We start from the raw sequence: 18,408 nt of genomic DNA on the forward strand, positions 1-18,408 counted from the left end.
AAGGTGAGGCTTAAAGTTCAAAAGTATCAGTCTGGAATATTAGTTACCACATTAGTTGACCATCAGTGAAAAATATTTCTAAATCATTTATTATCTTAGTGTTAATGAAAATCAAAAGTTGTATCTGTTAATAGTATTTAATGGACCTCAGATAAACAGTTGGATTTTAAACTATCATTAACAAAAATAATAAACACTGTAACAAATGCTCATTTTTAGTTAATATTAGTTCTTTAATTAAACAATTTTTTTTGTTATTTTAAGAAACAAAGGTGGCCCAAACAGAGTCAGTAAAATACAGCAAGCCTATGAGCATACATGACAAGGTAATAATAATTTTTGTTTCAATAATAAATCACAGAGAGGATACCCTGGATAATCACACCCTGTAGATACCGATGAATGTCTACCATGGTCAGTTTTTTTATATTAGATTATATAAAAAAATTATCTACTACATGAAAATGCATCATTTGCAAAACAAACAAATAAACAAACGAATAAACAAAAAATAGGTTATAGGTTGTAGTTTTTTGTTTATTCGTTTTGTTTGTTTGTTCTATTTGCTTATTTTCTCTTTTTAAATGAATAAGACATGCACACAGAGTCATATATTCAAAGTAAGGAACATATTTATTTACTTAATGGTTAAACTCTGTCTTTTTTAGAGCCTTCATATTAACATTTTGTATATAAAGGCTCTAAAAAATGCTTGAAATTCCACAAAAATAAAATGTCTACAATTCTAAAAACATGACTCCTGCATTTTGGATTTTTAAAGGATTTTTCCTTTTTAACATCAGACATGCTTATTTGTCACTGAATCTTAGATTATTTTTTTGTCCCACTGTATATTTATATATTTATCATTTATAGCATTACTTATTATGCTGGGTTTTGATCTATTTAGTGGCACATTTGCTCAACCTCTGTGAATGTGTGTCAAGGTAAGAGGCACACGCACAGAGCGTCTGAAAACTCTGACGACAGGTTGAGTTGGTGGGATGCCTGTGATCATGTGAATGATGGATATTTGTATGTGCACCTTGTCTTTAGTTGAAAGGAATGGAGGACTCGTTTATGTAGCACACATCCTGACTGCATTTCACACACACCCACACACACTCTCCTGTCTCTTGAACATGACACTATCATTGAGCCCAACACAGAAATATAAAGAGCAGTGCCAGACCCCATAAATCAGTTTGCTGATATTATACACCAAAAGTGTCACCAGCTTTTAACACTGACTTGTTTATAGGAGAAAAAAAAAATAAAAATAAGGAAAACACTGTGAGGGCTGGTTCACACAGAACACATTTTTGCTTTGAAAAATGCAAGATGCGGGCAGTGGAGTGGGGGAAAAAAGCATCTCGAGATGCGTCTTTTAAAAGTTGAACTTAATTTAACGTGAGCGTCGCGCATCATGCAAGTGTTCATTTTTGAATATGCATATATCTATAGCCATTGGTCACCATTTCTTTTATGAGTAAGGTCACTTCTTTCCTGTTTCATCCACTCATAAAATAACCTTCATTTAATAAGTGTATTTAACCGAACAGTCAAATCGTATTATAATAGACCTAAGATAACTTACTGAAAAGGTGTCCAAATAAGATTAGATGTTGCTTTAGCAAACACCTGCACTACTGCACTTCACAGTTTAATTTAATTTATTTAGTCAAATATCAACAATAGGTTCATTTTCTCATCTTAATAGTCTGAAACTTCTTGTTTGCTACTAGAAACCACTGCTTTACATAATAAAATAGTACAATTATTTAAAGTTCTGAAATATTTTAATAATAATTCACACCTGAGGTATTACCACCTCAGGTGTATTCATTTTCAATAATTCAATTCAATTCAATGGCCCGTCGTCAATTATTCCTTATATACTATATGAAATACCTTGTTTTATAATTTAGCTTGCTAATAAATCTAGTATTGTATACTATGAATATTGTTGACCTGTGATGAAATGCTTATTATATTCCTCAGAAATTGCTTTGGATAAAAATGACCGCTAATTGAACAAATGTAAATATTAGTTAAACGACCTAAAAGAACCACACTTTATAAAGAAAAATATTTCTAAAAAACAGTGATTTCATAAACCATTGTCATGTCTGTTTGTTTAGTACTGATGCGAATCGTCCCACACAGGTTACTGTTTTAATCTATCAGTCAAATGTATAAACTGTACCTATTGAACTGAAAATAATTGTAAGAGACCTTCAGTCGTTGAGTGAGCTGTTTGACTTGGGCCTGCAGGCGCTCCGGGTCTATGGCAGGGGGGTTCACTGGTATTTGCTGTCGGATACGTCTCCACTGCTCTAACTCCATCTGCAGAGACGCCTTGTGTTGCTCCAGACCAGCCAGCTCGCACGCCTGCTTCTGTTCACCAACACACAAACAACGAATAAACAAATCCACATGTAGGAGCTCTAACAACAGCTGCGTAACAACGGAGCAGATAAATATCAATTAAGTGAGCAGCACAACAAAAAGGCAAAAGTCTGATTAAACAGTTTCTGGTTAGTTATATTATTAAGGAGCATTTTTTAGGCTCAGGACTACATACGAGTTTGCGATTAAAGCCTTAAATCCGATTAAAGCCATATGCTAATAAGGAGGCAGATCATTCCTCCATTTTTCTGTTGATTGTCAGCCTTAATAGAGCCATTGTCGGCTCGTCCCAGTGCACTCTGGGAGTTTATCAACACTGCGTAGAGCTGAAAGCTGAGCACCAGGGCTAATTGCACTCTCACTCAGTAACACACACACACAGTTACTGCATAGAACTAAATGAATAACACAAAGCCCTGTTTGGGGAATAAAACCACAGAATTTTTAACAACACTCAGTTGTGATACTTCACCCTCTGTCCAAACATAATGATTTCTTACTGCACCTATCATAACATATGTGGCAAATCCACACACACACACACACCACACACCACACACCACACACACACACACACACACACACACACACACACACACACACACACACACACACACACCTCAAATGCCATTCAAGCAACTGCTGATATCTGGGTTCTGACCTTTTAATAGAGCATTCTCTCTCTGTCTCTTTTTTTTTAGGTTTGTGCTAATGAAAGTCATGCCGGCATCATACTAAGATGCATTGATACTGTTTCCAATAATTTGAGAGTTTATAAATGACCCTGCACTGGAGAATCATGTGGCTTTCTGTCTACATCCACACACATCCACTGCCCCCCTATAAGCCAATAAAACACAGATTTTCAAATTTGATGATGCCAAGGACCTCGTATGATGATAACCTTCGAAAAATGTAAAGGTATGCATTTAAAAAGGTATAAATATGAAAACATAGAGTACTGTACAAAAGTCCACCATTAGATGTTGTTTTAGCAATGGTATAATGACCCTATATAATTATTTATCAGTCTCTTTATTAGAACATGAAAAAAAAAAACAGTATTAAAAAAATAGGTTCTATAGGCTAAAAAGGCAATTATTTAGTGACCTCCACTTACACAATAGCATGAACCTAGCTCACTTAAACCTAAATGGAATGGAAAATGACTGGAAGGCCAAGAAAACTTTCAAAATATGATGAGAAGTTTTTCAGAGTTTCTTCTTTGAGAAACTGGAAGAAGTCCAGGAGGTCACACTAAATACAGATTTCTGCTCAAAGAAGCCGGTTTGTTCTGATTAAAAATAATAATATATATATATATATATACATATATATTTTGTTACTTTTTTTTTACATATTTCCTGTATTTCTGTTTGAATCTTAATAAAGAGATCGAAAAATAAATATGTCATTAAAACATTCGTAAACAACAAATTTAGTGGCAGCCTAAGATTTTTGCAAGGTGCTGTACATTTTTTGTGAAAAAAATATACATTTATACTGTGACAAACAGGAAACATTAAGTGTGATATTATAAAGACACAAATATTTGATGTTGCAAAATTAAATAAGTATATATCATTTATGTTGACATTTTACTAAAGTCAAAATAAATTATACAAATATTATCAGGAGATCATTAAATAAATAATGAAGTTTTAAAATAAAGATTTGAATGGTTATTTTGTTAATGTTTACACTAGGGCTGTCAAAATAAAATAAAACAATAAAAAACTGTTTTGTATAATGATAATAAAAAAAAAAAAAAAATCCATAATACTAATAATATAAAATGTGCTAAATGTTACACATATAAGTTAAAACATGAACTTTAACAGTCCTAAAAATGCATTTAGTAAAATGCGTTAGTGTCTTTTCCCCTCAAATTTTAGGTGGACACCAATAACCCTTTGCAGTCCTCTGGGGGTTACCGGACCCCAGTTTGAAAACCCATGCTATAAACCACTGTATGTTCACAAAAAAAAGTATATATATATTTTATATAAATATAATTCGACATAATTATATATATATTTTTTAGCTTTTCATTTTTTGCAAGAATAAATTAGCTTGAGCTGATTTGTCACGTCTACAGATCACTGATTTACGAATTGCCATGACCAGTCAGTCACCTGGAGCAGTAAATTAAACTGTCAAGCTTGTTAGAATCCAGTCACACTCGTCTCCCTTACCAAACTTGGACGAGATGTGGGGAGGTTAGTTGGGCTTAACGTTAACAGCTCCTGAAAGCCTCACTGTCAGACGAGGAGTCTAATCCTGAGGTAATCCCGACCCTTCCTAAAAAAGAAACACGGACTACACCTGCAAATTACACAGATTACAGGCCCGGCCTGTCAAACAGCCTGTCAAGTCCCTCCTCCATGGTGATAGGAGGGGTTCCGCCACACTGCCCTCGTAATCCCACCGCTATGATTAATCTGAACGGCTCAAAGGAGTGACAGCCATCTTCACGAGAAGGCTGACCTGAGTGGGGGTAGATAGGTGATGGTGTCTTACCTGTCAAAGTACATTAAGTGTGTTTCCTCGGTCATCCGTAACAACATGAGCTAAGATTGAGTACAAATAGAGCACTTTTGTCACCTACACTTATTGTGTCACAGCACCAGCTTGTGGTAGGAGCACTTGTTGAATAAAATAAAAAATATGTTGATTCTTTATTTAATAAAGAAAGAAAGACAGCAGCTGGAAGCTCTACAGGGATATGTGCTGTGATTGACTGATGAAAGTGTCACTTCACCTTTGAGCATGTGTTCCACTTAGAGAGAACAAGGAACACACACACACACACACACGCATTATATAAGGTGCTGCTAAAACACCCATCAACCACAGTTCTAACACATGTACGGAAGGGAGAAGCCATTCAACTCATCTAATATACATCACAGACTCTGTACTAAGAGATCCATTCTCTACTAATACTGCATATGACATCCGTGTGATCACTACAGGAGCTCTGTGACACTTCTGCTGTGGTACAGTATGACTACTCTGCTTCTAGGTTTAATTGAACTTGGCCGTTTATCACAAAAGCTTTGTCTTCTCTGCCTAGGCAATATAATGAGAGAGAGAGAGAGAGAGATAGAGAGAGAGAGAGAGAGAGAGAGAGAGAGAGAGAGAGAGAGAGAGAGAGAGAGAGAGAGAGAGAGAGAGAGAGAGAGAGAGAGAGAGAGAGAGAGAGAGAGAGAGAGAGAGAGAGAGAGAGAGAGAGAGAGACATTAAAATGAGCAAAATAAAGGATCGATACCAGACCACAAAGGGCACAGGGATCAATGTGAGCTGAGAGAAGTGTGACACCCGACACGAACACTAATACAGAAGAAACACGGACTCTCACTCACACAGACGGAAGAAAAAAAAGCACCAGAACATGAATGGATAAAAATAATGTTCAATTACTACTAAATAAATTAAACAACAGAAAAAGGTCCAATTTTGTCACAAACATAAATTGCAGTATATTTGCCTGCAGTCAAACCGTTATAATATATGCCATCAGTAATCTTGCTGCTGTAATGACATTCATTTCAATACGAGTTAATGATTCAATGTGATTTCACTTTTTGCAACAGATCAATAAACAATCAATTTACATTTTATGCAACATTTTTTACATTACTTTGTCAATTTCACCAATATTATTATACCAATAAAAAGTATTTCAACAAAACGTTAAAGCCACTGACATACACAAAGAAAATGGATCCAAATTAAATATCTGTTGTTTGAAGATTTCATTCTCAGTCTTTTTTTATTCTTTGCTCCTCTTTTTTGATATCCTAGAATAAAATATTTGATCCCATTCCACTTATTTGTCTTTTTTCTCCTCTCACTGAAATTCTTTTATCTACTTTAATCAAATTTGTGAAAGGACAGTAAGAATAAGAATGTGTATACGATGATGTACAAAAATGGTACAGTGGGGATGGGAACCTTTAACCGAGAAACAGTTAAAGGTTTTTCTATTCTGACTAAGTGTATTTTAATAAACTGGTTAAGACAATGATTCAACTGTCTATCTTGCACCCAGCGCAATTGACTTTGTACACCGACACGTCTCAATCCTATTTTGCACCCGACGCACAGCGGACTTTTCCCTCCACAGACGCACGTCGGTAAATTAGGGAATGAACTTGCGCTCCCGGGTCGGTTCAGCGAAAAGAGGAGGCGTGTTCCAGCGCAAACGTTCCCTGGTGTTAGCAGTTCCAGAAAACAATTCCGCCACTGACCAGGAAAAACCTAGTCTAAAGTCAGTGGCGCGTTGCGCGTGTTATTCATATGGTATTTTAAGGGCGCGTGCTTGGCCATAATGTAGCGTGTGCACAACGCATACACTTTGATTACACAGTTTTCATTTTTGAAAATCATACATTATTACAAGGAAAAATATTACCACACGGGGGAAATCATTGTTGTGTCCATGAAGATGTGAACATATAAATCTAGCTTACACAAATTATTATCTTTTAATTATTATTAAATAATTACCTGTTTAACCGAAGCTAATTTGGGTGGGTTTCTCCCATCACCAATGTCACTTCTCTGTCTTTTACAGCAAATCCGCCGTTATAATAGCAATCCGCCATGGAACAAGCGCGTCTGCTCTTAAAGGGAATGTGAGATGACACTCTGATTGGTTTATTTCACGTTACGCCCAAACCACACCTACAGTATGAATATGAAGCTACTTCAGACCAACCCATTTTAGATCGCGTTTGATACTTGCGTTTCAGAACGTTAAAATAGGGCCCAATGACTCATTGACAAATGACAAATTACAATGACAAAATGTCATTTGTGACAAATACTACTATTTGTCCACTAATGTACCACTAATGGACAGACTAACTATCTGGAATGCTGAAATGATAGAAACACTGAAAAGTCCCAGTGATGGTGAACTAAAGATCAGCACCCGGCTAATGAAATTCCCCATTTACCACAATGTCATGTGACTTCCCATTTCTTCACTTTTCAATCAAGTACTACTTCAACACTCCATTTACAGATACTCTATATTTAAATTACTCAATGCACTAAATCAATTATGTTTAGATAACCAATATAATACTGATGTTGGACTTAGTATTGACAGCCATCGGAATGTCTGGAATGTCAAAATGTCTTGGTTACCAATGTAAATGAAGAAACACCCAATCTGCAGGGGGTATCTCTTAACAATGATGACTTTATACTGCAATCTAAAGTGTCAGATAATAGGTGGGTTTATCAAGATGATGTGAGACATATTCAGGTGGTCACATGATCTCAACATGATTGACCATTCTTATATAACGGTACACTAAAATAGCTTTTACTAGACCACTGATATCTCAAGTGAATAATTAATTTTTAACGTCAAAAAAGTACCTTTCATTTCTTTAGGTGTAAAAGTTTTTTGGACAAAATTGCTCTCTTTTTTCCCACCTGCATCTCCTTCCATCATAGGAACATCTGCTGGTGGAGAAGTGTTTCACTCTAAACCCCCCAGTGCTGTGGGATCAGACACTATTCTAATAATTCAATCTAGAATAAAAGACCCAGCATACGGCTAGGTGAACTCATGAATATACACAAGTATATTTGCATTCAAAGGTGCAGAGCTGGATTTGACACCCAAGTGTTAAAACCCCCACCATTCCAGCTGATAGCGTGATGGCGGGCTGCTGTCTTTTTCCCTGGCTGCCATAGTTAGCACTGATGGAGTCTTATATCAACTTATATCATATCAACATTTGCCTTGTTGCCTAATACAGATTAATGTGTCTCCCTCTCTATTTAACTTTATATCACATAGGCCCATTCTTCCAGATACACATCATTTGGTTAACACCCATTACCAAAACTACTAGCCAAATGTTATAGGACAAGTAAACATCACATTTTTCCGTCATTACTTGGACCGTAAAAAATAAGCTAATTTTTGGCAATGAATATTTGCTGTTTAACACAATAAACACTGTTTTTTTTTTATTATTATTCTTGAAGTAGCTTATAGAATGTCTTTACCCCACATCCTTTACCATTACAGGATGTAAAATATTTAAATGAAATGAAATTAAGTTGTTCTATTTGTAATGTTCTGTAATTGTTAATAAATGATAAATAAAAACAATCTGATCATTTGCAATTTGGCTTTCAATTATACTGCAATATTTAATTATTATAATTTATATTTGTATCCCCATAAATGTAAAAATAAAATAATAATTTTGTATTGGTATCAGTGATAATGGCCTTAATGGATAATGGCAAAAAGATGCTAATGACCAAATAGTTAAATATCAAATATTTAACATACTGTTTATATTGTTTACACATTAATTTGAAGATTCAATGTGAAATGATATTTATAATTACAAGTTATATGTATAGTACAATGTTAGGTGCAATTGATTGTGTTTACTTACAGAAATGTATGCGATTAATTATGATTTTTTAAATCGATCTACAGCCCAGTCGATACTGAAACAAATGTTTTGTGAAGTGCTATCACAGACTGTTTAACGAGGAGGATGTGTCTGGTTCCTCTCAATGTATTTTCTTCACTCTACGGAATTCATCTGTCTGTTTGTCGAATCCCTGAATAGTTGTCTTACAGACAACCATTCTTATACAAGCCAATAAGGGAAAAAAAGACACAACACTCTCAAATTAACATAAACTACAACACACAGTCACGTTCCACACACCACTGTGATTTTATCACCTAATCAGACGAGAGGATCAAATCTGGACACTCCACCTCTAGCCAATTAAAGAGGGTGATCACACTACAGGGCAGCAGGGGGCAGCATGTAAGGGCACTCAACCTGCTGCCCTTTCACCACTCCATTAATAATGCATGATTCTGAGTCGAAACAAACAAACAATCATATATGCGCATGTGCAAGCAAACACACACACACACACACACACACACACACACACACACACACACACACACACACACACACACACACACACACACACACACACACACACACACACACACACACGCGCACACACACACACACACACACACACACACACACACACACGCACACACACGCACACACACGCACACACACGCACACACACGCACACACACACACACACACACACGCACACACACACGCACACACACACGCACACACACACGCACACACACACACACGCACACGCACTCGCACACAGTGTCACTGCAGCATGGTGTTTTTTTTAAAGAGAGATGTTCTGGACACTTGGGCATTCATCTTGACCTCCTGTTCCACTCAAGAGTCTTAATCAAATCTCAAATGGGCTTGGCATTTCCAGACTCACAGTCTAACTGGAGCCAACATACGACACATTCGGAAACAAAATGACATATGAGCCTCATGAAGTCTGTCTCACTCTCCACACATCGCTACACACGTATGTCCAGACAATTTAACAGACTCCAGGGGAGAAAATAATTGACCATCATAAAAAATAGGTAAAGAAATAATTCACAATAGTCAAACAAATAGTTCAATTTAAATATTTTCTTAACTTTTTAAGAAATATTTTTCTAATAAAACAACAAATTAACAAAATGTTTCCTATTTACCTTAAAATCACCAATTACCTTTTTTTTTTATTTTTTTTTTTTAAATAAGCAAATACCTCTATACGAGGCATTTCTAGCTCTCTATCTTATAGCCCATAGTAATTCAATCTGGAATACAAATAACCTAAAGTTATGCTAGATTACATGTGTATTTTAGTATTATAATGCTGTAATAATACTTGAATACACAACTTACCTTGAAGCAAAAGTCCTGACTTAAACTCTAAATTAAAGTTACATTTACAATGATTTTTAATACCTTAAACAAAAGCGGGCTTTGGTAAGGGGGGTGAAGAAAAAAAGTTATATTTAGTATTTCCTAAAATAAAAAATATTATTCTTAAGAATGTTTTGTGAATTCTGTGAAGCCCCAAGGGTGAATAAAGCGTTAGTGGAGTCGCTGTGGTCATGCAGTACCTTTGAAAGCTGCTTGCTGGCGTTGAGTTGCTGGAGAATGGAGTCTAACTGCACTTGTGTTTGCACTTGTCTCTGCTTCTGCTCTGCTGCGAGCTGCTGTGCTGCGTGTCTCTCTGCCTGCAGGGCTGCGACTTGCTGCTGGAGGGATAGAAGACGCTGTCGCAAAACAGCATGGGACTTTGATATTCTCTTCCTCGTCTTCTGCAGGGAGACACCTGAGGGTGGTGGCGAGGACACAATGCTACATTTCATTTGTTACAAGGGTTAAATAGCATTATGTCTTACAGTACAAAACCAGCTGAAGTATCACAACAACATTATATCAACAACATTCAGCCACTGCTTTGTTATTGTTGGCAGCTGTGGCTATAACATTATTTTAGTGACTATTACACAAAAATAATATATTTTTTCTATAGTTTATTAAAGAATATTATAGTATTACATTATTTTCATGCAGCATTTCATTCTGGTTAATCCCTTGAGTCTTCATTTTCACCTTCCTTTTGTATACAATCTTTATTTTTGCAATTGCACATTTCATATTTCGCTTTATGAATGACACTTATGAGAATCTGTTTTGATATTTATAGTAGATTCAGTTTTCTATTCAGTTTTTTAAGAATTTATACGATAAGGGCTGCAAAAGCCATCAAGAGAGAACAATCACTCATCCTGCAAGCGCCTGGGCACAGTTGCGTCAACGAGGTTACCTTGGATTTGGATGTTTCTAGTTTGAGATTCCTCTCCAGGCTCGTCTATGGGGCAGATCAGCATGTACCTGCAGCCCTGCAGGCAGGGAAGAGTTGGAAACACAAAACATGACACAAAAAGCTGGGGCAACAGTTTAACATAACGTAACGTGGCGGCTCACGGCAGAGTGACACAGAGGAAGCGTTTGTAGTCACATCAAAGAGGCTTTGGCTTTTCCCCTCGTTTGTATCGAACACTATTTAAAAAGGTTTTGATCAGTCTCTCTCCCTCTCTCTCCGTGGGTTTGATCATGGATTTATTCAGAAGCTCTTTAGTGTGACACGGGCGGCGCAGTGCTCTGCTCCACTGTCACGCCGATGTGAGCCAGTACAGTTGACGAGTACACAGAGCCATTCAGGCAGGATCTAAGAGAGAGCTGACAGCTGTAGAGCTGAGAGGAAGTGAAAAGAGGAGAAGATATGGAGCTTCCATGTTCCCTGAGGGGATGGGGGAGAGCCAGCGGAGCCCTGAGAGACTGACGAGAAGAGATCGCACTTTACAGGATCAGACACCTCTGATACGCATCTTCTGATCGACACAGCTGCTTAAATTCAAGCAGAAAATGTTTTTTTTTTTTACTTTGCAAATGAAAAGAGGCAATTTCAAGGTGAAGAGAGTAATTTTTTTTAACTCTAAATAAGCCATTCGTAGACTTATTCTGTTCAAAAGTATTAAAACAACATTGCCTCATCCAATTACTTGGGCCCAACCTTTGAGTAGATCATACTACAGCTTTCTGCTTAAGAGCTATTGACTATAATGTTAACTATAACGTTTAAATAATAATTCTATAAGAATGAGATAGAGGAATAGATCTTACTAGATCAAAAAATTGATGAGACCTAAACTAGAGCTGTGGCTATATATGTTTGGCCGACCAATGGCAGATGGAGGGCGTTTTCAGAAAACTTCAACTTACTCTTGAATTTAAGGGGTCCTTGTTGTAGTGTAATTAGATCAATACGAACTGAGTAATATTCATTAACATGTACTTACAGTAGGATTAGGGTTGGAGTTTGAGTTGGGGTTATTTGCTTGTAATTATACATAATTTACTGTTATTACTATAGTACGAGCATGAAACGTGTAGCAAGTACACTGCAAAATAAAGTGTCACCGAACCTTCTTTGAAAAGTCATTACTTCTGCAATTCTGTTTCATGAAGTTGGGAGCGCAGAAATTACATAATGTACTTCACCTTTAAAATGTCTTTGTTACTTAAGAATCTATTGACTATTTTGTTCCAAACAATACATACTGTTTTGTAGACAAACTACAATTATTTAATTTGAGCAACAACAAAAAATAAACAGATATCCAAAAAACCAAACAAAATCCAAAAAAGTAATAAAAAAAATAATGTTGTGTAACAAACCTTACTAGTTTTCTGAGAGGCTCGACGAGTCGGAGCAGAATATCGACTTTGCAGGCTGTCAGAGAACTGTTCACTGTCACTGTGGAGATAAAGTTATAAAATATCTATTTACTTACCAAGATAAATAGATATACTGGGGACTACTATGTGGCGTGTAATTCATATGAGAATGGTTAATTAGCAGAAAACCAGACAACCCTGAAACTTAAACGGCCTTGTGTGGTGCGTAACTGCTGAGGCACAGTCGGGACGTTCTAAATGCTGCGGCGTCTCATTCAAGAGCCTCTTTGAGACAGATTTGGAAAGCTTCCAGCATGCCGTTTTGTTGAGGTAGTGGTGCATTTGGGTGAAATAAATCTGTGGATCATACCATCCATCATGCCATAAACTCTGATGTTGTAGGCGACATAAAACTTTCATGAAATAATTACTGAAAACGCTGCTTGATTTGGAAGATGTTAAACAGCTTGTCGACATCTGGTAGAGAGCCGAACAGAGTCATTCAAAATTTATCCTGTTAAATTAGAGCAAGTACAGGAAAAGGAGGAGAGAAGGGAGACACTGGGACCACAGCAGAATGGGAACGTCACAGGAAAACTCAACTGATTGGCCAGCGTTAGCCTGGGACTCCTCCTCTGTCAGGGATGAATATGCAAAGGAATCACAAATTAAATTAACCTGCCAAACTGTCAATTTCAGGGCTCATGACGTTGGGAAAATGGCATTGGGCAGAGAGTGAGGGGCTGCGGGCGGGTTCAGGTGCTTTCTGGCGCCGGTTCAACTCGGCTGCTCAGAGGTGGCTAATTCTACATGCAAATTTCAGTCAATAAGCTCCTAGCAAGACATCCCAGGATAATTCAAAGGATCAGATTTTTTTTCCCTCTTTCTGCCCCCCTCTTGCTCTTTTTCTCTCTTTTGAATACCAACTAGACAGAAGCTGGGATTCAATCACCCGTTTGCTTGTGTTTTTGCATATGCGTGCTGTCCCTACAGTCAGAAAAATAATGAGAGCTTGAGAGATGGAAAACGAGAAAGAGACAAGGATAGTGAAAGGTGGGGGAAGTACCTGTCTGCGCTCATGTCCTCCCAGTCGTCCTTGGCGGGACTGTCCATCCTGTTCTGCGTCGAGCGCATGCGTGTTCTGCTGGAGGCATCAGCCCAGGGCGTTTTCGACCTGATCTTGTTGTTAGCCAGCGTGGCAGCTTTCGCCTTGAGATTAGCTGCAGACCGATGGAAATCTCTCTCGGCTCGAAGGACTCCCAGTTCCTGTCGGAGCTTGAGCAGCCTGTGTCTGGCCTGGACGGCAGATTTCATGGCCTCTTTTGCTTCTCGCTCAGAACTCTGCAGCTGGGCAAGCAGTCGGTCCTGTTCTTCTCTGGCCTGGGCCTCCTCGGCCTCCTTGCGTTGGTGCAGGAGCTGAACTCTGGCCTGCAGATCCCCCCGCTCTTCAGCCATTGCTCTGTTCTCTTCCTGTAACGCCCGCTTGTCTTCTCGCAAGCGCACGATCTCGCTCTCCAGAGAGACCATTTGACTTTGTAACTGCTCTATCTGTGGGAGTAAGCAGAGGCACGTGATAAAAACCAATTATCACTACATCTTTTTGAGACATTTGTGCTTTAAACTCTCGTTTGGCCTTTATGGAGAGGGTCTGTTCTGGGCCAAGTGAACAACCACTCTGTGATTCCCCCCAAATTTGTTACTCATGGCTAAACATAAAAGAGGGCCATTTAGGCAGCTTGTCAAATCCTGGTGGAGGGTGTGAAAGAGAGGAGGGGATGCCTGCTGGGTGTATACCCCCAGGCAAATCGCTGCCTTTTATTTAGCACTCTCGCTGCCTTACTGCCGCAGCACACCACCTTTCAAACAACATTAGGCCCCTTTACGGCTGGCTGACAACGACTCGCCCCCCCCTCCCACAACTCCATCAAAAATTATTTCATTTATAATGCGTTTGCAGGAGCACATAAACAGCAGTCTGCCCCTGTGGGTTATTAAGTTTAACATGGTGCTTGTCATTCGGTAATAAAGGCGATGACAGCCCCCATTACACGACCATATGGCAGCTGCTGGCATCGCTCACAATGCCATCATCTGCTCCGAATTATTCCACAAACCATTTCATTCCTCTGCTCAGAACGTTCCCTCAGTCCTCACCAGCCCCTCCAGCAAGAACCAAGCTAAATGTTGCTTTAAGGGAAGTCGAGTGCTTTTGAATAGACCATGAGCTTGATTTGCTCAGGCTAAATGCTAATGACAAATGATTTGCTTGTGTTAAATGAGTGAAGGACCCAGTGTCAAACATCAGCAGTGTGTCAGCAATTGAAAACAGAGCAGTTTAGTTTCATTCAAATGAGCCTTAAGCGTGTTTGCTGTGGTGTTGATAGTTTTGCAGGTTGATTGCTTAAATGAGCGATCCATACTACAGGAAAAAAAAAAAAAATGTTTGTGAACATGTACTGTCATGAACATTTTGCATGGCCTCCATCAAATTTAGACAATTTGAGATCTACATGTGAACTACTTGCCTTAGTTTTGAGTTCTTGGTCAAATTTGAAACCAAAAATTATGGACATTTTAAACAAATTTGGACACATTTTTAATTAGACTTTGCCTAGAAACACTAAACAATTCTAAATATTACAATATTTTTGATTGCACTTGTTCTTCCTTCAGGCTCTAACAACTTAAACATTCAATAATATTTCTAAATACTGCACATCTTTAATTGTGTAATTCATGGATGAAATGTACTATTTGCTAATATACACAGGTTTTTTATCCTGTAAAGTGCTTAAGGATGTGTATTTTCCATTTATAAGAGAAAGGTGGTAAGTTCTCAGTAGTGAAATTAAGGGTTTCTCTCCTTGTGTAAACCATAGTGCTTAAACTCAGTCACAGCCTCTACTCAAGCACAGGTAAATGCTTATTAATATCATAGACTGTAAAAAAATATGGACGTAGTGTCCGTGACGTCACCCGTAGGTTTCTGAAGAGCATTTTTGAAGCCTAAAGTGGGCGGAGCCGGCCGTCGCCATCTTGGCCTCGCGTCACCGCTCGTCACTCCCGGATAACAGAATATGGGCAAAGAGGCGGAGCTGAGGAGCCTGGCTATCTGAAACCACGCCCACCTAGCGCGACGTTATGGAGTTAGCTCCATGGTTAGCGCAGGCTTGGGAGCTAATGCTATATGCTACTCACAGTACCAAGTCTGCGACTGCACAGGGGCTCGCGCTAAAGTGACACTGACAGTTGATGATTAAAATCAGAATGCCAATTAAAAAGGTCCTGTTTTTGCCCTTCGAAATATTATAATAGTTAAAAGACATAGCTACAAGTGAGACTGTGTATCGTGATTCTGTACAGCTATTCTGCTAGTTGAAAATGTATTATGCAGTAACTTTACAATATTACTCCGGGAGTGTGAGTGACCGTGATTATGTGAATACATGTCAGTCACTCTTTTATTACAGTCTTTGATCCGTCAGCGCGGCATCGCTCGTCAAGTTCGTAGAGAGCTTTATTATTCAGTCCATTTTAAATTCTGATTTTGGCCGCATCTCAAATGGGTCAAAACATAGATATATTACCTATGAAGTTCAAGTAAATGCGCTAGAAATCCGCGCTCATTCAAGGATGTGCATTTATTGCATGGATGGAGAAACACAGACACCTGCATGATTTCATCTGACAATACATACAGTAAGCCTGTTATAATCTGTTCCAGAGCAACGGCACCGCAGAACGAGTGTAGCCTTATATCTGAAAACTCCAAAAAGCAACGAAATTGTCAGACATCATTAGTGCATGTTCACAGAGGAGAACAACTGGAATACAGCGCTGGCTCTCTCGAACGATACTCGACGACAACGGCGGAATCCAAAGGCGTGGGCGAAGTAATGGGTGTATTAAATTATATGAAATAATCCCGAAAAAAAGCACAAACACGGCAGAGATGGCAAGATCAGCGGCTGGAATTTTCTGAGGTGAAGTGACGGCTAACCGACTAGCATTCACATCAGCGGGAATCCACCTGTCACTCAAAAGTGGACACACCCTTAATTTTGCAGAACTTTAAATATTAATCAACTAAACGGGTGAGTTATAAAAAAATGCACCCCCCTCACAGTTGTTATGAAGGGAAAAATTAGCTGTATAGACCAAAGGCACAGAGAGAACCAGGCTGTAAACATGTTTCTTTCTGCTGTAAAGTTGGGCATTTTAACATGGGGGAGATACAGATTTGACTCCCTTCTGCAGCCAGCCTCAAGCGGCCAGTCGATGAATTGCCGTTTAATTCACTTCCGTGTTGGTTTCAAGAGAGAGACGGGGAGGTTGCTGCTTGATTAATATGCTTCTGGGGATGAGGATTTTAATGTGTTTTTGACAAGATTTTGGTGCATCCCTACTTTTGCATCAATAAACTAGTTGTTTAATTGACATAGTAACACTTTCTAATAAGGTTTGATTTGTCAACAATTGTTTATGCAGTAAGCACTATTAACTAACAATATGTTTACCACATTAATCCAGGCAAATGTTAATTTATACATATGCTAACATATTTTTATCACTTCAAATTGTATACATTTACACTAGTTAATGTATCATGAACAAAAAAATTAATAAGAACACAGACCAAATATAACCTATAATAATAATAAATGCTACATGCATTGTTATAAACGAGTGTTTTTTTGTGTATGTTTGTCCAAGTATACTGTACATGACACAATGTATGAATATTTGAAGAATTAAATACACATCACACCTGTCTTTCAGAGAAAGCAAACACCAGACATTGTTTGACCAGACACTTTACAATAAGGTTCCATTTGTTAATATTAACTAACTACATTAGTTAACATGAACTAACTATGAAAAATACTTTTAAATAATTTGATAATCTTATTTAATGTTAATTATCAACATTTAAAATCACATCCAAATCTGTTAATATTGTTTAATGGACCTCAGATAAAGTGTTACAAAATGGATTTTTTAACACAAAGTGCATGTTAATGTTTATGATACCTAACAAACTGAATCTTATTGTAAAAGTGTTACATTTCATAAATTTTACGTTTGCCAATAGTCTGTCTCTGCACACGATGTAAGGAACACACACATCTATATGACTTTAGTTCATTGTCCTTCAAAAAATTCAGCTAAAGGCTGAACATTTCCAAACATGTAAATAGCAACAGGATGGTTGGTACCTTCTTAAAAGTCTGTTCTACTCTTCGCGCGGATGTCTTGATGGGGGTGCTGCTCCTCCTGACCTCCTCCGACACTTCCCGAAACAAAAGCTCAGCTGAAGGAACAAAAATTCATACTGTCACCTGACAGCCACTTTCCCAATTCAAATAAATTATCATTAATGACACATCATTTCTGGTCTTTTCAAGGGTCTATTCAACTGATTGAGCTCTTAAAGAGGACTTTAATGGACAGACTTAGAAAAAGTACTCGTAACCACAAATCAAAACCTTCTGACCTGAAGCAATCTTGCAGATTATTGTGGAGTAATACATATTAATTTTGAAGGTAATTGTCAATGTATGATGGAGTTTGTGTTTTGGACTTCATGGCAGGATCTTTGTTGCTATGCTTGTTTAAAGATGGGGAAATAAACACATTTGGAGACCACAACTTTCTGCCGCCTCTGGTTAATAAAAGTTTCATGGTGAATGCTCATTTGTCGAATGAAAATGTTGTGAAATATTTACAGTCGTTTTTTTTTTTTGCTGACCTTTGGACAGTAAGCAGCAAGGCTGAAATTCTAGTGAGTCACAGACCTGTCTTTCTCAGTAGCATCATGCACACACTTGCAAAAAATAAAAATAAAAACCTATTCACCTGA

At 37.9% G+C, this 18,408-nt stretch overlaps 1 protein-coding gene across 1 annotated transcript in view; it reads right to left on the bottom strand.

Annotated features, from left to right (window-relative positions):
- Window positions 1-18,408, bottom strand: part of cntln (centlein, centrosomal protein) — a 131,241-nt gene that overhangs the window by 15,395 nt on the left and 97,438 nt on the right. Inside the window, exons 14-19 of the mRNA XM_079616070.1 lie at window positions 17,765-17,859; window positions 13,615-14,096; window positions 12,549-12,627; window positions 11,134-11,209; window positions 10,421-10,635; window positions 2,236-2,397 (exon numbers count right to left, since the gene is read on the bottom strand). Coding sequence (XP_079472196.1) covers window positions 2,236-2,397; window positions 10,421-10,635; window positions 11,134-11,209; window positions 12,549-12,627; window positions 13,615-14,096; window positions 17,765-17,859 — 1,109 coding nt within the window. The remainder of the gene's footprint in view (window positions 1-2,235; window positions 2,398-10,420; window positions 10,636-11,133; window positions 11,210-12,548; window positions 12,628-13,614; window positions 14,097-17,764; window positions 17,860-18,408) is intronic.

Source organism: Phoxinus phoxinus (assembly GCF_949152265.1).
Source record: "Phoxinus phoxinus genome assembly, chromosome: 6".
NCBI classification, from domain to species: Eukaryota; Metazoa; Chordata; class Actinopteri; order Cypriniformes; family Leuciscidae; genus Phoxinus; species Phoxinus phoxinus.